Below are 23,142 nucleotides of genomic sequence, written 5' to 3'. Positions count from 1 at the left end.
ATCTCAGCACTTCTGTCACAGGCCAACATGCTCCAAGTGAAAACGTCTTCCTCCTACCTGCTGGTTCCCGCCCAGGAGACCCCAGTGGCAGGGAGCAGCTTCGGTGGGAAACTAGTCAAGCCCCCCTTGCAAAGCCTGGACACTGAAGTGAGAGCTCTGATAAGACACCCACCTGTGAGTGTTGTGCAGGTGGCAGGGGCACCTCCTGTCGCACTTCATGCCGTACAGGCCGTCTGGACACAGGCGCGCCTCGCAGAGCTCGCCGGAGAAGCCTGCCTCGCAGAGGCACGCGCCGCTCACGTGATAGCACTTCCCGCCGTTGAGGCACCGGCAGGTCTCGGCACACCGAAGTCCATAGGTCCCAACCGGACACTCATCCTGGCACCTGTCGAGCAAGAGGAGGGAGCCACTGCCATGAGACAATGAACCGGCTGGTTCAGAATGGCTTCGTCACGGACACGAGGCTACCTCCAAAAGTTAGTGGAAAATGGAATAGAAACTTAAGTTTATTCGGGTGCAAAAAACGTTTGAAATTGTGCATTTGTTTTTTTTTCATAATGTGTGTTTTCCATGATTTTCTGAAGACTCCTTGTGTGCATGGATTGCATTGATATTACTTGGTGGTTAGCCCATTAATAGTTTGGAAAGCATTAAGATGAATTACTCTGGCTGCACATTGTACTTAGCAGCAGTATGTCCCATTGAAGAAAAAAATAACAACAAGAAAAACAAAATAAAATGATGAATTTGGGTCTCAACCCATGTTTTACACCCAGTGCTTGCCAACATTATAGCGTTCGGCACCTTCGTAGGTACCAGGAAGCATAGAAAGAAACTACCCAAATATTAAAGCCAAACCATAATCAAGATATTTAAAAACTGTTCCCTCCATTCTCAAGAGAAAATGCTGTGGGAAATTTGAAATTTAATTTTTAATTCTCTGGGTTTTCATGATGATACTAATATTTTTTCAAGATTTATTTATTCAAAAGAGTTAGAGAGAGAGAGAGGGAAGGAAAGAGAGAGATCTGCTGGTTCACTCCCCAGATGGCTGCAAAGGCCTGGCTGGGCCAAGCCAAATCCAGGAACCAGGCGCTTCTTTCTGGGTCTCCCTTGTGGGTAGCAGGGGCCGAAGGACTTGGGCCATTTTGGCTGCTTTTCCCAGGCCATTAGCAGGGAGCTGGATTAGAAGTGGAACAGCTGGGGCACGAAGCGACATTAACGTCATATACGGACATTAATCTTTCAATTTCAGCTTTTCGTTTCTGCTCTTTTCAAAGCTGAATGGTAATCCCTGCTCCTCATGCACTAATCAGATGTCCGGGGACTAGCGTTGGGGATGCATTTGCCTGTAGTTTTAGGAAAGCACGGAGTTTTCTAACACAAAAGTTTTGGCCAGTGGGATTGTTGTCCTGTTTCAAGCAAGGGTTGCCAAATGTGGAAAAAAAAAATATCAGATCTCACAAATCCACTGTCTTGTCTAAAAAAAAATGGCATTCGAGCCCTTTCCCAGAAGGACTTGCTCTAGGAAGGGGAAAATGGTCTCTCACTGCTCCATGGGAAGGGTGTGTAGGTCCTGGGCTGGCCACGTTTGTTTCAGTGAGGTGGCTGTCAGCGCTCTCTGTAGCAAGGGAGCTTGCTGTGCCAAGGGAAGGGAGATGGGGTTGAAGATCAGCCCAGCACTCATCCCACGTGGGGAACACTTTGTCTTAGTGGCCACTTCTCACGTGGCTCTCAAGTCTTCAAGACCCAGAATCAAAATTTTAGGTCAGCATTGTATATCCCAGGTCTGTAGACGGCGAGCAGCAATGCATGATGACAAATTCAAGCATAGCTAAAAGCAATGGCAAGAAAGCATACTACAAAGAAACCGCCTTCCCTCAAGGCTTGGCATGCTCTCAACAACAGACGAGACGACTAACAATGCCAGGGTGGCTGGAAGCCTATTTGCACAGAGAGGACAGATCTGAGGAATCCTTTGATACCTCTCCAGTCTGCGTCCAGTGTGCATTTAATGTGACGGAGACGACGCAAGGGGCTTCACGTGAGTCTGCTTCACAGACTCTAGACGTGGCCAGGTAAGTTTTCAATAGATAAAGTCTTAGGCTATGAGGCAAATTAAAAAGTTCTGGAGTAACAGAACTAATAGTTAGCACATAAGCGAATGTGTGCTTTAAACTTATATGACTTTACCTATTTTTTTAATATTTATAAGAGGAATTCTTTATTTTTAACTCATAACAAGTCATTTGTAAGTCATTTAATTTATTCCTTAAACATAGCAACTTAGAGAAATGCTGAGGTACGGGAATTTGGCCTCAGCACAGCTCCTGCTAAAGCAACTGAGACATCCCTACCATCCATGCGTCTGGTGTTTCTCGGAAGTCAGTACAAAAAGAAAAAAACGATCAACAGAGCACAAACACGTTGTGTGCTCTCTCCTATGTGGATTTGAGAACAAACTCAAATACATGTTAAGCTTTGGACAGTCTTCACAATTTGAACCGAGAGGACGCTACAGCTCCCAAAGTGCTTCAAAGTGGTACAGAGAAGGCCTGAGAAAGGGCTGCAAATGACAGGAACCAGTGGGTCTAGTTTATCACAGTCTTGGCAGAGATTTGCTTTTCTCTGGGAAAGCCAAGCCCACAATAGCTGGTCCTGGCCCATATTTACCTTCCTAACCTATCATTAAACAGTCTATGAGTTTGAATTATAAATACAAAATGGAAAGTCATTCGGGTTTTACTTACTAAAGCAGCCATTAGGTAAGCTTGTTCATCGTCCTGCTGTCCTTTTTTGCCAATGTTGCCCTTCTAAGAGAACCCTAGTAAGAGTTACGCCTGCTTCCACCTACCAAGCCAAAATGCTAGGGCAGCCTCTAGAAGTCGATATTTTCCCCTCAAACACGAATGTAACCATGAAGTAACCTCTGCCTTTCTTATCTTCAAGAAGCACCATTTTCCAATTGATTGTATGCCCTGGGTGTTGCCTTTGTGGCCCCCCGTGGAACCTGAAAACCTACCTCAAAAATCAGTGGAAAAGGAAAAACATTTTGTTAGTAGAGATGCCTGAGGAACAAGAAAGACATAGCAACAAATACTGACACACAAGACATATGGAAATATGGGGGTTCTAATTTTTAAATTTTGACTAATGCCCCAACATTTGGAAGAATGGGTCAAATAACAAAACACAACATCAGTTCCCAAACCAATGAGGGTCACAGCCTTCTTTTAACACAGTTGTGGTTACTGTGTGTATCGCAGCAGGAACCTTAGGGAGAGGAAGTGAGTTGGTGCAGAAGGAAGTGAGTTAGAAGATAGCGAAGCACGTTGATCTGGAAGGACTGACAGCTTCCTCCTTCACCCTGCTGAGCGTGACCTTCCCTAGAGCGACCAGAACAGCCTGGCCACATCACAATTCAGTGTAAAGGCATCGCATCGCTCATTAAACCCGGGGCGCACGGACCAGCTGCGCGCCTTTGCAGCAACACCTGGAAACGCAGCTCCAGGGGAGAGCACTGGGAAGCAGTCAGCCTTCCCACGCCCAGACAAGGGGGCGATGCAGCAGCCCCCAGTCCCCGCCCGCCATTCCTGACTGTTCCTTGCCACCCACCGTTATCGCCCCTTTCAGGGTCACGTGGAACACTCGCTGAGCGCCAGTTACGTGCCTGGACCCCGGCCAGGCCTCTAGAGGCCTGCACCGCAGTACCAGTGGTATGGGGGAGGTTCCTTTTTAACCCTTCAGAGGAAATGGGTGGCTCGGGAACCATCTTCCATCCACTGGGACTTGACTGCACCACGAGACGGTTTCTCCCCACAATATCCTCTCCGCCTTCCCACAGACTCTGGCGCCTTTGATGTGGGTACCCTGGGCACTGCTTGGCCAGCCTACAGGGTGCCCGATGTGTTGTTTCTTTTTCTGTCTGCTGGGCGGGTCCTGCCCACATCCTGGGGATGCTTTGTATGCGGTACCTGCTCCTCCTCCCAGCACAACCCTCTGGCCTAACCTCAGCAGTCAGGTTCCGCTGAGTCCTCAAAACCAGGGCGATGGCTAAGTGGAGACCCCAGCCCCGAGGGCCCCTTGTGCCCACAACTCCTGCCACAAATTAGCCCCCAGCTGCTCAGTTCTTCCCTTTCGTGGTGACAAATACGCTTGTCACCGGTGTGTGCATGTGTGACCTCTGGAACCGGTGCGGGGATAACTACTGAGAACAGGAGTGCCATGAGGGGTGCATCTGGAAAACCAGAGCTCCCGGAGCAGCAGTTCCAGACACCAGACACCTCTACTCATTCTTCTTTCTCTGGCTCTCTGCCTTCCTTGCCTCTACTCCGACATTTTCCTGACAATTAGCTGTTACTCCCTTTCCTAATATTCCAAATAAGATGAATGTGACTTATCTGCTTTGTAAGTTTGTTGGTTTATGTTGCCTCTAATTTGAAACTTAAATCCCCAGAGGGCAAAAAAAATTATAATGCAGTTTTTAGTGTCCCAAAACATTACAAAACACAGTCTAGGATTCTGCCTGATCACACGCCTTTCCTAGCCTGACTTGTTTTTTCACATTCCGGTATTACTTGGATCCTGAATCACCTAACAGCCTTCTCCATCCAAAATAGAACCTAAAACTAGGATGGCAGTCACCAAAATGTCTTGATTACATGGGCCAATTAATATTACAAACATTGATTACATGGGCCAATTAATATTACAAACACTGCATGCTATGGGTGTCAAGAACGCATAACATCAAAAAATTATAGGAAATATAATCATATTAGCAGAAGACAAAGAGGTTTTCAATGTAATTATTTGATAAATTAACTGATTATATTTGAAAGACAGAGGGAGGGAAAGCACTTCCATTCACTACTGTACTGCACAAACGTCTGCAACAACCAGGGCTGGGCCAGACAAAATCTAGGGGACTGGAACTCAGTCTAGGTCTCCCAAGTGGGTGGCAGAAACCCAAGTTCTTAGGCCAACACATGCGCCTCCCGGTGTGCACATCAGCAGGAAGCTAAAATCGCAAGTACAGCTGGAACTGGAACCCAGGAACGCTGACAGGAGGTGTGAGCACCCCCAGCAGCATCTTATCCACTGCTCAGAGGCCCACCGTCCGCCCCTTTCAGGAGGTCAAACAGATACCACTAACAAAGGGTACTGATAAAAACAGGGATTTCAAAAAACTACTGAGGCATGAAGAAGACAATCCACTAAAAACTAACAATAAGCATGAACCTACTGGAGTCGTTTCCAGCAAAATTAGGACAGGAAGTCCCACTTTCACCTCTCTCAGACCAAGTGATGAACAGTAAAAGTACAAACTGCAGGGTCACAGCTGTGCATTCCTACGTCGTGTGGGATCAGAGAGCCCTCTAAGTCCCAGCAGATCTGACTGGATCACCACCACACAAGAAATTGCTAATATCACGCAACACTTCAGAAAAATCATGGAAATGCATATGATGAAGAAACTATACGTAGATTTCAAAACTCTTTTTCACACAAATAAACTTGCCATTATATTTTCTATGAACTTTTTGAATTTCCTTTACAGAATACTGAAGAGTTATGGGAAGGGAACTTTATACTTCTCGAAAGTACTTGGCTATATATCCCATTTTAACATAAACCTATCAAAAATTACTTCAAATGTAAGCGGCAGTCCTCAATATTCAGTTTTTGAGAATGATACACCCAGCAAAGGTTCTGAGTAGCTGCTGTTTTACTGTCTCTTTTCTTTGTAATGTTTACTCTGTTATCTTCAGTTCACTACTGCTGATTCAGTTTCTGCACACTGAATTAGGAAAGAACCTATCAAACACACTGGTGCTTATGGATGTTTCTAGAATATCTGGAACAGTCCCACAGACACATGGCATTAAAAATGCTCACTGGGTCCACCAAAGTTTCAATTCATGCTAAGACAACCAATCACAGACAAGAGTGTCCCTTACCGTTCTCCTGTGTATCCTGGACTGCAGTGACATTGGCCTGTGGCGACATCACACGCCCCTCCATTATGGCACTGACATTCTTGGGAACAGTTCTTTCCAAAGCGACCCTCGGGGCAAGGCTGACCACACACTGTGCCCTGCATTCAAAGAGACTTGGAAAATTAGATGGGCCTCCAGCCAGGGCAGGGCTGAAGGAAGCAGAAGCAGAGAGATGAAGCTGAAAGGCAGGGAGAGACATGGGAAAAGGGCTGCAAGAATATTAGATGTAGAGAATTTCAGAACACACAAATGGCTCATCATCTTTAAACCACTAGAAATTTTAAACTGACTTATTTACTCGGTGAACTTAAATCTCAAGATGCATTCAGAAATGGAAGAGTAATAATCTTAAGAAAAATCCATATTAAAACTCAATGCTTAAGGTAAAGTTGCATCAAATTATTATGGCAACCTAAGGAATTTATAAATCCTCCAAAGTGTTCTTCCTTGTATCTTACATGCACAATAAGTCAACAATACTTAGCAAGCACTGTTACATAAATGGTAACATCTGGCACAAATGGAATATTCAAACACTTTACCATCTGCTCTTCAGAAAATATGCATTATGGTTGGCTTTGTTTCTTCAAGTGTAGCATAACATAAGATTGAAATTTTGTGTACCTGAATTAATGACAACATTGCCTCAGAAACATGTATACAGGAATGAATCTCGATGTGTATTTCAGAAGAAAAACACTTATTTTCAGCAGGTTCAACAGCACCACAGAGCCAAGGTCAACAGGAGACCTTATTCTCCCCAGGGAGAAAATGCAAGGGTAACTTGGACATCTCTCCTTGCCCTAGAGGCTGCCCATCTTGTCAAGCAGAGTCATTACATTTCTTTTTTTTTTATTTTTTGACAGGCAGAGTGGACAGTGAGAGAGAGAGACAGAGAGAAAGGTCTTCCTTTTCCCGTTGGTTCACCCTCCAATGGCCGCTGATCCAAAGCCAGGAGCCAGGTGCTTCTTCTGGTCTCCCATGCGGGTGCAGGGCCCAAGCACTTGGGCCATCCACCTCTGCACTCCCAGGCCACAGCAGAGAGCTGGACTGGAAGAGGAGCAACTGAGACAGAATCTGGCGCTCTGACCGGAACTAGAACCCGGTGTGCCGGCGACGCAGGCGGAGGATTAGCCTAGTGAGCCGAGGCGCCAGCCTCATTACATTTCTTTCAATTCTATGACAATAAGAATAAGATACTATACCAATAGATCAATGAAACACTCCACTATTTTCTGTTTCCATTGGCTGCATGACCTGGGCTCATAGCTTCTGATTTATTGGATTTATAATTATTACAGTATTTATTGGAACTGTACTAGAGTGAACAACATATCCCACATAACAGAGATTTTTTTTTTTCCCAATTTTTTTTAACTGTGGGAAGCTGCTGCTTTGTCCTCCCTCTCACTAAAAAAGGCAGACTGTGGGTACTCTGAAATTGAAGGCTAGCAAACACCAGATGGTTTCGTAAATGTTGATTCTGGATAGCATAAGAAAATACATTTCCTCTAACTACTGGCTACCCACAAAGGCAGTTGGTGTGCTAATGAGCTTTCCTCTGGTGGTTTCTAGCTATCTACACACAGTTCTTCCACAGATACTTGGAACCAAAAAGGCCTTTGAGAGATGACTCAAGTCAGTGTTTAACTGAAAATCATCTATCCCAGGCCAAGTGCTATGCACAAAGAATCAAGGATAAGGTCACAGCTTATAAGAAATCAGATGGGTCATCCTGGATGGGCAGAAGTTCTGGTGCAAATTCTCATTCTCTCGGGGCCTTACCCTACCTGTAACATACTCCCATAAGCTTCAGAGTTGTTGCTGAAATACTTTTCATGAATGATGATTAATGCGAGCAAGCAGCTTTAAGGAGGACATTATGTCTATTGGTTAAAACGCATGTGAGTATGTATTTATCATTGAAAACCTAGGGTGAGAACACAAATTAAATGCTGGAAAGGAGAAGACGAAGTTGGAATCTCAGCTATACAGAGAGGAAAAAATGACCTGAAGCATTCAGGAAGAAACCTCTCTCAAGGTTAGGGGCCCAGAGCAGAGAGGAAGTGGTGCAGGGTAGGCTCCCCAGGGCCCATGGAGAGAGTCCTTCTATCCGCCCACTGTAACCCTTAGTGCAAACCTGTGGCTACCACTGTCCCACATCATGACTGCCCTGGCAGAGAAGGAAAAAGCCTCAGTCTTGAGATGAGGCAACTCCATGGACAACACCTACGCTAAAGTCCTAGGAATAGAATGGCTGCCGCCCTCAGTGACACAGCACAGGGCTCTCTGCACGCCACCTCTTCTGCAAAATCCTGCCCTTGCCAAGGACTAAGAAAGAACCAGCATTGGCAAAAGGTTGAACACAGGAAGTGAAGAGTCAAGGAGTCAAAGATAGCCCAGCGTTTCTACCCTGGGCAATGAAGAGAGAAGATCAAGATTTAGGGGACAGACACTTGGTTCAGTGGCTAAGACCTGCTTGGGATGCCTACATCCCATATCAGAGAATCTGGGTTCGAGTCCTACCTCTGCTTCGGATTCCAGCTAATGTGCACCCTGGGAGGGGTCAAGTACTTGCTGCCACCCACAGAGGAGACCTGGATTAAGTTCCTGGCTTCTGCCTTCAGCCTGGCCCAGACCCAGATTTTTGGCAAACATTTGGGGAGTGAATCAGTGAATGAAAGCTATCTATCAATCAATCTATCTATCTATCTATCTATCTATCTATCTATCTATCTATTTTCTTCTTTGTCTCTGCTTTCCTAGTAGAAAATGAAAAATAAACAGCATTTTTAAAAAAACAAGATTTGGGGAAATCACAGGGTTTTTGGGAAGGATTTACAGAGAGAAAAGAGAAGAACCAGACTGGAATCTGAACACACTGTAAGGAAGTGGCACAAGCATGAGCACATCACCAAGTTCATGGGAAAGGGAATGATACTGTGCATCGTCTATGAACTTGTTGAAGGCCCTTTCTAGACAAACGGGTGAGGCAGAGAGGTCTTTGGGAGGAGAGGAAAGGACAAGGCTTGTTAGGGAAAGAAGGGAAGTGAGTGATCACCAGAGTCCACAGCTTTGAAGAAGACAATCATGGTCCCTGCATTTGGCAATGACCAAGTCACTGGTGACCCCTGAGAGAACAAACAGTGCAGGAGCTCTGGGGTCTGACGCTCAGGTGATCATGAAGCGAACCGCTATTAATGAAGGAGCCAGACTTGGGTCACTCACTGTGTAGCCTTCAAGAAGACAGAGTCACATACCAACTCAAAGAGAGAAGCGGGGCCGGCGCTGTGGCATAAAGGTAAAGCCGCCGTCTGTAATGCCGGCATCCCATATGGGTGCCAGTTCGAGTCACAGCTGCTCTACTTCCCATCCAGCTCTCTGCTGTGGCCTGGGAAAGCAGTAGAAGATGGCCCAAGTCCTTGGGCCCCTGCACCCGCGTAGGAGACCTGGAAGAAGCTCCTGGCTCCTGGCTTCGGATAGGTGCAGCTCTGGCCAATATATGGAGAATGAACCAGCAGATGGAAGACCTCTCTCTGTTTCTGCCTCTCTGTAACTCTGCCTTTCAAATAAATAAATAAAACTTTTAAAAAAAGAGAAGCTAATTGGCATTGTGTACTCCACATAGAGGAGCATCTGAAATCCCTACGTGAAGTGAGGGTGCCGTGATCAGCATCTCGGAAGTGAGGTAAATGGTAGCTTCTGCTTAGACCACGACACCAAAGGCTCTGAAAAGTTCTGCCACACCCGAGGCCCTTGGTTCACCTCTGTAACTGGGCAACTGCTTCACCAACGCGTACTCTGTCCGAACAATGCTCTCAAAGAACAGAAGCCATCTGTGGAACATGATTTTGAAAATGATCATTAAATAATTCCCGGGCTTTTCAGCTCTGGCCATCGCGTGGGAGACTAGATGTGGGCCTCCGTTTTATCTCGTGAGGAATGCAGGATGCTGGACACTGTCTTGTCCACAAAGACCCCCGGTGCCCTTTCAAAGCCAGCAGTAAATCTGCCTTCTTTGGACTAAAGAATTTCCACCTTTGGAAACATTTCTTGTTTTACAATTTACTTGAGAAGCAGAGAGACAAGGAAAGTCAGATACCCATCTGCTGGTTCATTTTTCCAAATGCCCACAACAGCCAGGATTAGGCTGGGCAAAAGCTGGGAACCAGGTACTCAATCCAAGTCTCCCATGAGGGTGGCATTACTACTTGGGCCATTACCACCACACTTCAGGGTCTACATCGACAGGAAGCTAGAAATAGCCACGAAGCCATGATTAAAACCAAGGCACTCTGATACAAGATGTGGACACCCCGACTGGATCTTAACCATGAGGTCGACACTCAACTCTGGAATCTGCAACCATTATTGTGGCTTCCTTTCATGCTGAACTCCTCCACGTGGGTATTCACTTGAGCATCGTGGAGCAGGTGACCGTGAGATGGGGTGGGCGTAGGCAGCAGCGGGAGGACAACCTACCATCCAGCCAGGCGGGCACGTGCACTCCCCGGTGACGTGGTGACACACCCCTCCGTTCTGGCAGGGGCATCTCTGCTCACACTGTGGACCGTGCTTGCCGGGGGGACAGAGGTCTTCACAGCTGGGAGTGAACAAGTGACAAAGGACACCATTATTGACCCAATCACATGACCCTCAGGTTCACAGACACAACAGCCCAGAGCTCTAAAAGACAAGTTTTCCCTGTTCAATAATTGCTCATTTAATTAACATCAAGAGCATTAATCACAGGGGCTGAAAGGTCACGCAGTCCTTCCCTTTGTTTCGAGGACTTTCTAATGAGACTACTGCCCCGTAAGGAGAATCTGTCCTGCCAGCACTAAGGTAGCACAAATGGCACCCGCTCACCGGTGACAGGCTTGCCCTGTACCTCTTACAAAGTGCCTGTGCTACATGCATGCTGACTTCGTCTGTGCGTTTGGTTTCTAACCTCAGAGAGGGGTTAGAGGCGGGCACATCACCTGCCTCATGCGCATGCTCTCCATGACCAGGTTTCTGTGGTCTGCCGTCCAGACTGACCAGCCTCAGCCCTGCACCCCTCTGTGGCGGGCACCTTCTTCTCGAAGCGCCTGCTTCTTCCCCTGGGAGAAACTGCTCCCAGTTTCCCATATCCCAGCCAGTTGTGGCCTTGGTGAGAACCCATAAAAGCAATATTCTCAGTGAAACAGCTGGAGATCGCCACCTGTTCCAAACCCGGGGACTCCTCCCTCAGCCCTGCTTGGAGGGCTCAGCACCTGCCGGCAGGAGGCATTCACCTAATCAATCAGCTGCAGTTCTTTCTTTTCTTTTTTTTTATTTTTATTTTATTTTATTTTATTTTTGACAGGCAGAGTGGACAGTGAGAGAGACAGAGACAGAGAGAAAGGTCTTCCTTTTGCTGTTGGTTCACCCTCCAATGGCCGCCGCGGCCAGCGTGCTACGGCTGGCGCACCACACTGATCCGATGGCAGGAGCCAGGTGCTTCTCCTGGTCTCCCATGGGGTGCAGGGCCCAAGCACTTGGGCCATCCTCCACTGCACTCCCGGGCCACAGCAGAGAGCTGGCCTGGAAGAGGAGCAACTGGGACAGAATCCGGCACCCCGACCGGGCCTAGAACCTGGTGTGCCAGCGCCGCAAGGCGGAGGATTAGCCTAGTGAGCCACAGTGTCGGGCCCAGCTGCAGTTTTTTCAAGTTTTGCTCCTGTGATTCGCAACTATCAATTTCTCAGTAAGGGAACAAGATTTTTCTATTGTCTATATTTTTCTGCGTGCAAATTCTTTCTTTCTTTTTTTTTTTTTTTTTTTTTTGACAGGCAGAGTGGACAGTGAGAGAGAGAGACAGAGAGAAAGGTCTTCCTTATTCCGTTGGTTCACCCTCCAATGGCCACTGCGGCTGTGGCTGGTGCACTGTGCTGATCTGAAGCCTGTAGCCAGGTGCTTCTCCTGGTCTCCCATGGGGTGCAGGGCCCAAGCACTTGGGCCATCCTCCACTGCCCTCCCAGGCCACAGCAGAGAGCTGGCCTGGAAGAGGAGCAACCAGGACAGAATCCGGTGCCCTCATCAGGATTAGAACCTGGTATGCAGGCAGAGGATTAGCCTAGTGAGCCGTGGCACCGGCCTCTGTGTGCAAATCCTGCCTGTTGTTGTGGTTGCTCATGGGAGCCAAGCAAAGAACCTTCCTCCCTCAGACAGCAGTGGAGGATAAGTGTGTGCACACTTCCCGCACAGTCATGAGCCATACACCCTTACAGGCACAGAGCAATGTTACTATTCATGGGCATCAAAGCATCAAACAACCCAGTTCCTCTTTATTAGTGGCTGTTAGTGGGTTTTTTTGTTGTTGTTGTTGGACCTGTAGAGGACCCCTGGCATGACATTACCTAAAAGTTACAACTATTAACATTTCATCTTCTTTGTTGCTGATCTTTATTCCTGTTAAGTATGCTTTATTAAAAATCCCCCAAGTGATCTCAAGGATAGCAAACACTTGGAAGCTACTTCCTACATGTGGGCACAGTTCAGAGTGCTCTATGAGGGGATATCCTAGCTCTTTCCTCTTTTCTAAGGCACTGGGACCACCTAGTTTCATGCAGCTAATTAACTGCACCAAGCATAGCCAGCGTGGACACTGAACACGCAGCAGAGTAAACTGGATGTCATCGAGGGAGAATCGAACCAGCATCTGAAGTCGGCCGGGCAGAACCAAACACGGCCTCTCTGCACATCCCTGCCCCTCCCTTCTTCTCACCCAGGTTGGAATGCCATGGGTCAAACAGCAGAGCCCTTAGTGGCTCTCAGGGCTCATCTCCCTTCTGTGCCCAGAGCCTAGCTCCTCAGTAACTCTCCAGGGAGCCACGGAAACAGAGGCACAAGGAGTGCAGTGGTGGCAGGCTCTACCACACTGCCCAGCAGCAGGTCACTTACAAGGCTCCGGTGTATCCTGGCGGGCAGCGACACTCCCCTGTGACATGGTCGCAGGTGGCTCCGTTCTGGCACTGGCATCTCTGGTGACAGTCATTACCGTAGGTGCCCTGCTCACAGCGGTCCTCGCAGCGCCAGCCTCGGAAGCCTGCTGCACAGTGGCAGGCGCCCGTGATGGGGTTGCACAGAGCCCCGTTTTTGCACTGGCACCGGCTGCTGCAGTGGGGGCCCCAGTGATCTCCGTCGCAGGCTGAGGTGGGGAAGAAAAACAAGGGAGTGCATGGGAGGGCAGCTGTGGGACACGCGGGCTCTGTGGAAAGAAGGGATGATGACCCCTCCTGGTCATTCCTCAGAGGGGACAGGGCCCAGAGACAGCCCATGGCAATGCCTCACAACCTTCAGTGTTGAGGTGTCAGCAGTTTCCAGCTCATATCTCGCTCAGCCTGTTCCTTGCCCACCTCCCCCTGACCCACCCTGCCCTCCTCGCCCCCACCAGCTCTGACAACAGGCACCTGCAAGTGATGCTGGGAGATGTGGAGTCCGTGCAGGCTGGGGCAGTGACCCGCCCAGGCAGGGACATTTCTGCATGTGAAAAGGCCTGGACTGCATCGTTGGGCCAGGGATTGGTGGTGATGCATTGAATGCAAGGAGCGGCGCGGTAGGGGTTTGCCTCCACTGGGGTGTGAGGAAAGGGCAGGAAGGAGCTGGCCCTGAGAAAGCAGGGAGAGGGCACTGGAAGAACAGCGCAGGGCTGAGTGACAGTGCTGGGGGGCAGGGCAGGGCAGAGCCCCGGGGTGGAATGACTCTGCTGCCTGGCTGGGCCGGGCGACTCCAGGTGAGAAACTTGCTGCTCAGCTTCCGAGAACAGACAGGGGAAAAGTGTACGAGGGGCCTTCCTCGAGTCCCCAAAGACGTGCCACCGTATTCCAGTCTCCGTGAACTTTTAGAGATACCCTTGTACTGGTCTAGTTCCAACCCGGGGAGGAGGGGAACCTGCAACCGAAATGGACAGCAAATGCAAAGGTGACAGGCACACAGAAGCAGGTAAGTTGGAGGCAGACGTCAGCATCTTCAAGGGCAGTTCCAGAGAAACTGGAGAAAAGGAGGGTGCAGGGAGCAAACCCCTCAGGCGCAACTCCTCTGAAAAATTACACAGGATGGCGATCCACAAAACCTACTATTAATACGTGCTGCTGAGCCGGCTGTGCATCTACGTATGTGTTTATTTATTGGATGCGACAAAAACCACCAAGGAACATGCACACTGCCTAGAGCTCTTAGAATAAATTGGTTTTATGATTTTAAAAAAACAGTTCCATTTCACAAAAAATTTGTGACTTCAACAAATCCGGGATAAGCTAGCATAAAAAAATAACTCTGGGAGCAGATGCCTCATTACAAGTGCAGGATCCATCTTCCAACATTAGAATCTACCTTTGATTCCATGATATCAAAAGGTTGGGATGAATAATTTCGTTTTTAATCAGTATGGCTTTGGTCTCATTAGTACTTTAATAAACACTTTAACACAATTAAAAACAACGAGAGAGAATTATTGAACCTAAAGCAGATCAAGAAAGCAATTACCTAAGAACTCACAATCTTCTTTCCCAAAATAAGATTAGGTGGTAATTCCAAAATGACTTTCTAGCCTAATTGTTATTCATAGGAGGTTTTTCTTTTATTGCCTATGGATATGGACAAAGAATATTTTTCAATTGTTATTCTTTTAATCTAGGATCTTAAAAGAAAAATAATATCTATTTCAGAAAGTTACATGGTAGCCTTTAAGTTTACTAAGAGAGCCCAAGTAGAGAAAAATTCACCCTGCTTTTATGATCCTCCAGAATAGACACGATCCTTTGAAACCTGCTCCCCGACTCATCACACCCTAAAAGGAAGGAAAATTCCCATTCCTCTTAAGACAAACCTGTTACCCTGCCACTTGACCCTTTTTTTCTCTTGCCTTCCATACAATATTGTCAATTCACTACAAGGAGTCTTCAGAAAGTTCAGGAAAAATGATTGTGAAAAAACTCATGTGCATTTCAAAATTGTTTTGCCCAAAATAGCCTTCTCTCTCTTTTTTTTCAAAAGATTTATTATTTATTTGAAAAGCAGAGTTGGGGGGGGGGGGAGGAAGGTAGGGAGGGAGAGAGAGAGGGAGAGAGAGAGAGAGAGAGAGGGAGAGAGAGAGATCTTCCAGCTGTTGGTTAACTCCCCAAACAGCCACAACAGCCAGAGCTGGGCGGATCTGAAGCCAGGAGCCAGGAGCTTCTTCAAGGTCTCCCATGTGGGTACAGCGACCTAAGCACGGAGGCCATCCTCTGCTGCTTTCCCAGGTGCATTGGCAGGGAGCTGGATCCAAAGCAGAGCATGTGGGACTTGAACTGACATCCATAAGGGATGCCAGCAGGGCAGGCGGCAGCTTTACTGGCTATACCATAGCACCAGCCCCAACCTTCTTTTAATTCTGTTCTCTATGAATCTTTTGAAACCCCCTCCTATCAATGATCTCACTCCCAAAAGGTGAATGCAGTCCTGATCCTGCCCTCTTCCAGACAGTGTGCTGCAGATCCAAAACTTTTACTGATTTCCCAAAAGTTCATTCCTTTTTGCTCATCTCTGCAAATCCCTCTCCAAAGTTTCCATTTCCTTTTCAATTTTGGGGGAGCCTCAGATACCTGAATGAACTACCTGCCTGCTCGCTCTGTTTAAAGGAGGATTAGTTGATTGGCACAAAGGGCAATTCTAGCTTCTAAAATTTCCTTAATAAGGACATTAATATCATGTCAAAAGCATTTTTAAAATAATGGTGATGGAAAGGGCATATGGCAGAGCAGCAGTTAAGCTGTCTCTTGGAATGCCCCCACTCCATATCGCACGCAGGGCCTTGGTTGGAGTCTCAACTCTGCTTCCAATTCCAGCTTCCTGCTAAACCATGCCCTGGGGGGCAGCTGATGGTGGTTCTGACACTCACATGGGAGACCCAGATTGAGCTTCTGGCTCCCTTCTTTGGCCTGGCCCAGCCCTGGCTGTTGAGAGCAACTGGGGATTGGACCAAAAATAGATGGAAGTTCTGTCTCTCAAATAATGAAAATAAATGCTAAATAAGTAAAAGTTTCAAAAAACCATGCTGGGTTAATAGTGAGTAGTTTCATCACTGTGGCACTGTGGTGAGAATGGGCCTCAACAATGCGTGTTTCACAGTTTTATAACAACAGGAAGGGGGTCAGAAAAAAGAGAGCCACTGAAGGGACAGGACTGACCCCTCCTCCACACTGTGCCGTTTTACATCCCATTCAACAGAGTCTGAGCAGTCAGGCACAGCTCAACCCTATATTGCTGGAACTGGCAACAAATAAATAAATAAATAAGTAAAGACATCTCCTTATAATACAAATGAATTCAGAACAAAAATTGAGAACTATCAGTATGGAGAAAAGGGTTTTCCGCTTTCACAGATATGCTATCGAGTGGACACGGTGGGATCCCTGATCTTATCGAAGCACTATGGCCTGTTGGAAGTGACAGCTTCCTTGCTTTGGGCTGCATTTTCCAAAAAGGCCAACGGTACCAGCACCTCCCAACGTGAATCTAGTACAGTAACATGAGTTCAAGTGTATAGACAAATGGCAAGGAAGCGGAACTAGGAGTACGCACACGTCTGTGCTGAATTCAGGCAACGCTGTGACTTCTGCTCCTTTCTTCCCCTGTCATTGCTTACGACTTCAATACATCCATGTTCAAATGTACCCCGGTGAGTGACGCAGCCTGTAGCACAAAAGCCAGCTTTCTTGCCTGGGTACAACAAGTGCAAGGGTACACCGACGTGTCCAGACAAGAAGCAGAAGTTACTCCTTACGTTCAGTGCAGGGCTCAACCAACAACTCTCAGCTCGAGTACCATGTCTTAAACAATCTGGAGAGAGCCTGCGCTCAGACCATCTGACTAACTACCTCGCATCAAAGGACAAGTGTTTCCCTCCGCAAGAAAGTGGTGAACATGGGAATAGCTTGAGGAATCAGTTACACTCACGGCACCCACAGTGTGGGTACTGGGGTTGGGACAGGAAAGATGAGGGAACAGAGTTTTGTTTCAGATTAAACTGAAAGGAATCTCAGTGTTGGTAAGCAAGTGATGACTCATCTTTCACTTCTGGGTTCAGCTCTTACCCGGCTAACAGCTGGCAATGGGCTCTCAAGCACAATGCACCCAGATCCAGGCAGATCTGGCCAGAGACGGCTTAATGAGGGTCTCAGACAGGCAGACAGCTTGCTCTAATAAGATCTCATGGTAAGTTGGAAATAAAGAATTTTAAACTCCTGTGTAATATCAGAAGTATGTAATCTATCCTCCAACCCTTGATGAAAACTAGGAAAGCATGAGATCCCCCAAAACATTGGGTATACACTGGGACACTTACAGCAGTAACTTCCAGTGCCCTCACATTGCAACCACAGATCACATACATGCACTGGGCGCTGTGATTCATTCAACTGATGTCTCTCAAGTACCTGCATGTATGGCATACAGTGCCAAGCCTGCAGTGCAAAAGAGGAATGATAGAGGCCACACTTCTAAAGGCTTTCAGTTCAACAGCAAAGATTTCAAGTTAGCAGGCAATGAAACGCTGTGTAGGAGCCAGTGTTGTAGTGCAGCCAGTTTAAGCTGCTGCCTGTAATGCCGGCATCCAATGAGCACCCATTCGAGTCCCAGCTGCTTTACTTCTGATTCAGCTTCCTGCTAATGCACCTGAGATAGCAGCAGATCATGCTCCAAACACTTGGGCCCCTGCCACCCATATGGGGCCTCAGCTGGAGTTCCAGGTTCTTGGCTTCAGCCTGGCCCAGCCCCAAATGTTGCAGCCATTTGGAGAGTGAACCAGTGGACAGAAGATCTCTCTCTCTCTATCTCCCCTCTCCCTCCACCGTCTCTTTCCCCCTCTCTCTGTAACTCTACCTTTTAAATAAATAAATACATATTTAATAAAATAAAATACTATGTAATAAGTAGCAAGGTCAGTATATGGACTAGCTACAATGGAACATGGGATGACACACAGCCAGTGGTGGTGTCAGGGAAGACTTCCCACCTACACTGCACCTGCCACCTATTGGCAGTGTGCCACATTCATGTACAGTATGTAGGGTTTTTAAACAGGAAGTTAAGGTGGGAGGGGTGGGGTCTGCAGGAAGTCTTACTTTCAGAGGGAATGCTCACCCCAGGAGGCAGTCAGTGGTGGCCCAAGTAGTTGGGTCTCAGTCATTCAGGTGGGAGATCTGAATGGAGTTCCTGGCTCCTGGTTCCAACCAAGCCCAACTTCAGCTGCTCTGGGCATTTACAAGTGAACCTGTAGATGGAAAACCACCACCCCCCCATGTGTGTGTGTGTCTCCCTTCCTGTTTCTTGCCAACCCTTTCCATACAATGAAAATAAATGACAAAAAATTTAGAGAGAAGGACTCGTGCAACAGGCCAGAGGTCCAAGAAGGTTACCTTGGGCTTCTATGCATTGCATTATGGCCATGATTATCTTTCTTAGCTATGAACACAAGAAGAAACAAGCAGAAATACATACAGAATCTGGTGGAGACAGAGATGCCAGACCTATCCCCTTCCTCTCCCAGGTCTCCTACTTTTTCACATGCAACCCAGAAACACCGGAGACTCAATCTGAGATGCTCTCTAATAACAGCATTATCTTTTATCCATGACTCGGGGTGCACTTAGACCACAAGGTTTATATATATTTGCCTTGTTTCATATCTCCCAAGTAAAACTGAATTATGTAAAAGTTAAGACACACGGACACTATTTTTGATATTCTCGGTTGTGCGTGTACAATGGCAATCACCAGGCTGGCAGTGGCAGTCAGGCACATTCTGATCTCAGTGAGGCTAAGCTGTGGAACACTCTGCACCCGAGACCAGAGCAGGGAAACAGCAGTGGCGGCGGTAACCTTTGCCTTCTGCGGAAGCCGAAAACAGTCTTACAGGAGAGCAGACAGACACCTCCGTTTTAGAGGTCACTTCGAAGACTCGTGTGAGTGTGTGTGTGTGTGTGTGTACATAAAGACAATAAAAATGCATAAGAGCTAAATGCCGAACTCCTTAATAATACTTCAGTGCCCTCACAGACCCTATTCTAACCTCCAGAGATGGATGAAGTCTTCCAGTGACCTTACAAAGTAGGCATGGTTGCCACCCCTCTTTTATAAGAAGTTGAGTTCCAGGCGATTCGCTCAGACTTCTGGAAGTACAAAGGGATTCAGCACTGACCCTCTGTCCCCAGACACTGTGTTTCCTCATGCCGAAGCTATAAAAACGTTTAGCCCAGCACCATTCACAACAAAGAAAAATGGAAACCAACCTAATTTTCCAGTAATAAGGAACTGGTGAAAAAAAAATTGGGCTACCATATGCAATTATGGAAGAGTGTGTAATGAACTGGAAGGACGTTTGCAATATCATAATTGTAAAGAGCACATTGGAATCAGTATGCACCACATGACCCAATTTCAGCAATTTATTAGAATGTACCAGATGCAACTGTCACTATTTTAGGTAAAAAATGGTCGATTACCAGCAACCGCATACGGTTGTACATAATATCTGGGAGGCTGGAGGAGAAGGAAGAGAATGGGGGAAAGACGGAGTGACCGCGGGACAATGGAAAGCCTCCCAGCAGAATGGCACCACCAAGGGTCTCTGGGACTTGAGATTACGCGTGATTTTTCTTTCACTCATTTGGATTAACTGGATTTCCTAGATTTTCTACAACAATTATGCCAGAGAAAAACAAGCAGTAAGTTCTTTTTTAAAGACACACCCCGCTAGCGGAGCATCTCCATCACGACGGGTCTGTGACCCGCGCTTTGCGAGCTCGGTCCAGTGCCCGCCACAACAGTGACCTGGTGGGTATCCTTAGGACTTTTGCCTCAGAGGGTTTTTAACAGTAGCACATTCAGAGGAAACAGCCACCTTGAGTACACCAGGACTTAAACCCAAGATTCGATACACACAACAGAACAAGCCCTTTTCGCTATCTACGCCCTGCCACCATTGCTGGAAGCCAGGTGGCCATATGGCCCAGCTGCCAGTGTCAAGCCCCATCCCCACCCTAATGGGATTTGCTGCTCCTACTTCCTTGCCCCCCTCCCCGGCAAAGTTTTTTGTTTTGTTTTGTTTTGACAGGCAGAGTGGATAGTGAGAGAGAGACAGAGAGAGAGACAGAGAGAAAGGTCTTCCTTTGCCGTTGGTTCACCCTCCAATGGCCGCTGCGGCCGGCGCACCGCGCTGATCCGATGGCAGGAGCCAAGTGCTTCTCCTGGTCTCCCATGGGGTGCAGGGCCCAAGCACTTGGGCCATCCTCCACTGCACTCCGTGGCCACAGCAAGAGAGCTGGCCTGGAAGAGGGGCAACCGGGACAGAATCCGGCACCCCGACCGGGACTAGAACCTGGAGTGCTGGTGCCGCAGGCGGAGGATTAGCCTAGTGAGCCGCGGCGCCGACCCCTTGCAAAGTTTTAAAAGGACCTTCTCTTGAACACATGTGTGTGTCTCTCTCTCTTCCTCTCCATCTCCTGACCTCTGTCTCTGTCTCTCTCTCTCTTACACTCTCCTTCTCCCTCTTTTTCCTTCTTTGTCCCTTCCCACTGGTCTATCAGGTTTCCCCCAATAAACTCCTTCCCTAAAAAAAAAAAAAAAGAGCAAGCTCATTCTGCAACTGAAGTATTGAAATGATCTACTTTGGGTAAATATAATATCCCACAGTTAAGTCTGCGTCTAATAGGAGCCATTTAGGCTAAGCAGCAAATGACTGCAGTTCATTGTGCAAGCTTTTGGGGTTAGCTAACGAGCCAGTATTTTGGAGGACTGAGGAAATGATCTCACTAGTGAGAACATAGGACATTTCTCAAAGGAAAAATAAAATGAAGGAGACAGTCCACTCTGAAGTGCGTCTGTAAGTTGATAATGATTTAATCATCATTATCATGTAAACCAAAGAGAGGGCAATCCTGTGAACACAGCACTGATGTCATCAGGTTTGGGAGGACCAGACCTGACGACGAGGGCCACAGAGCCCCTGGCACATGGCTGACACTCATGCTCTGCCTGATGGGAGCAGGCGTCTAGCCCAGTGGTTAGGACGCCAGTGTAGACGCCATGTTCCATCCTGGGGCACCTGGCTTTGATACCTAGCGCTTGCTCTTGACTCAGCTTCCTGCTAATATAATCTCCGAAAGGCTGCAGTGATGGCTCAGGTGACTGGGTTTTTGTCACCCACTCGAGGTTGGGGATTGCATTCCTATCTCTCAGTTTACACCCAGGTCAGCCCCAGTTGTTGAAGGCATTTGGGGCATGAGCCAGTAGGTGCAAAACCTATCTTCACTCTCTCCCTCCTTCTCCCCTCTATTTCTTAAATTAAAAAAAATTATAAAAATGATATATTTGATAAACAGATGAAAGTGATTATGAATGTGGTATGTGGAGAGGGGTGTGGCTGGGTAGGATGGCGAGAGTTATGACATGAACCAGGCATTACTAGGCACATTAAGAAGCTCCCAATTCCAGCTTCCTGCTAACGCACTCTCTGGGAGGGAGAAGTGAAAGTCTGACTGCTTGAGTCCCTGCCACCAGACTGCAAGACCCAGATTGAGTGCATTCTTGGCTCCTGGCTTTGGCCTAGCCCAGCCCTGGTTGTTTGGGGCATTTGGGAAGTGAACTAATGGGCAGAAAACTCTCTGTTTGTCTGTCTCTCTGCTTTTCAAAAAAATAAATAAGTAAAAAGTAGGGGGAAAGGGTGGCGAAGCTGAAATGCCACACTGAGTGTTGTTCTGGGGGAGGAGAGAAAGCATGTTGTGCACTGTCTCACACAAGGACTCCTTCAGTAGGAAAACAAAAAGGATGGATGGATGGATGAGATCATGTCCTTAGGTGAGGCTCACCTTTAAGCTCACCTTGTTACAATATTCCTCAGTCACTAGCTGGCTCAAGGAGAGGCTACAACCATTTATCATCAGACAGATGCATAGCTACAAAACCCTGGGCCGGTCCTCCACCATCATAACATTTCATTTTCTTTTTGTAAAATGAGGGTGGTAGAACACGGTAGCGACACAAAAAGTACCTCTTATTACGTGTGAAATTTTATTCCATGGTTGCACACTGGAACATCCCACCCCGGGAGAAATAATGCCTCACAAACACCCGCCAGCTGTACATGGAGCTGGAATCCCAGCAAGCCCGACACTGGTCTGTGTTGTTTGTCTTGCATGAATCACCCATGCCGAAAGGGAAAATGTGGTTCTCACAATGTGAATTTCAAAAATAAAACAGCTTAGTAACTCTGTAAAGCAAACGGCAATTCCTCAATCTTTTGTTCATTTTTTCTTTTAACGGGATGTGGGCAACTCAAGTGGCATCTGAATTTCTATGCCAAATGCCCACTGTCAGTTCAGTCTTTCTTTTTAATAAAAAGATTTTGTTTTTCATTTGAAAGGCAGAGTTTCAGAGAGGCAAGAGGCAGAGAGAGAGAGAGAGAAAGAAAGAAAGAAAGAAAGAAAGAAAGAAAGAAAGAAAGAAAGAAAGAAAGAAAGAAAAAGAGAGAGAGAGAGAAACAATCTTCCATCCACTGATTCACTCCCCAAATAGCCACAATGGCCAGGGCTGAGCTGGGCTGAAGCCAGGAGCCGGGAGCTTCTGTCGGGTCTCCCTTATGGGTGCAGGGGCCCAAGGAGTCGGGACATGTTCTACTGCTTTCCCAGGCCATAGCAGGGAGCTGGATCAGAAGTGGAGCAGCCGGGACTCGAACTAGCATCAATAAGGGATTCCAGCACTGCAGATGGGGGCTTTACCTACTATGCCACAGCGCCGGCACATTTTGTCCACTTTTACAAAATCAGCTGGAAAAACCAGAGTTACCTTGTATTGTATTCTTAGTTGTCAGTTAAACTCTGGATTTAGAGAAAGCTGTAGGCATGTACATAGTGCCCAGAAACGTAAAAGGGGAAAAAAAAAAAAAGAAACATAGGAATTGCTTAATAATCCCCATTTCAGTATAAAGGAATATACTGTCATAAACAAAATGGCTGAATTAGTAGGCACCAAAAGATCCCACTGACCTGACTTTGCATTCATTTAGCGGCCTCATGATTCACCACCTAAGACCACAGAAGCAACCTTGAAACTCATGTTGAACCATAAGATGCTTCTCTTAAGC

At 47.2% G+C, this 23,142-nt stretch overlaps 1 protein-coding gene across 2 annotated transcripts in view; it reads right to left on the bottom strand.

Moving 5' to 3' along the window:
• MEGF10 (multiple EGF like domains 10) overlaps nucleotides 1-23,142 on the bottom strand; it is a 171,589-nt gene that overhangs the window by 49,851 nt on the left and 98,596 nt on the right. For both annotated transcript variants that reach the window (XM_051844159.2, XM_002710085.5), the window contains exons 6-9: nucleotides 12,924-13,170; nucleotides 10,482-10,602; nucleotides 5,961-6,097; nucleotides 173-385 (exon numbers count right to left, since the gene is read on the bottom strand). In XM_051844159.2, coding sequence (XP_051700119.2) covers nucleotides 173-385; nucleotides 5,961-6,097; nucleotides 10,482-10,602; nucleotides 12,924-13,170 — 718 coding nt within the window. The remainder of the gene's footprint in view (nucleotides 1-172; nucleotides 386-5,960; nucleotides 6,098-10,481; nucleotides 10,603-12,923; nucleotides 13,171-23,142) is intronic.

The sequence above is a fragment of the Oryctolagus cuniculus genome, chromosome 6, assembly GCF_964237555.1.
Source record: "Oryctolagus cuniculus chromosome 6, mOryCun1.1, whole genome shotgun sequence".
Lineage (NCBI taxonomy): Eukaryota > Metazoa > Chordata > Mammalia > Lagomorpha > Leporidae > Oryctolagus > Oryctolagus cuniculus.
This window is presented reverse-complemented; position numbering and strand designations above follow the sequence as displayed.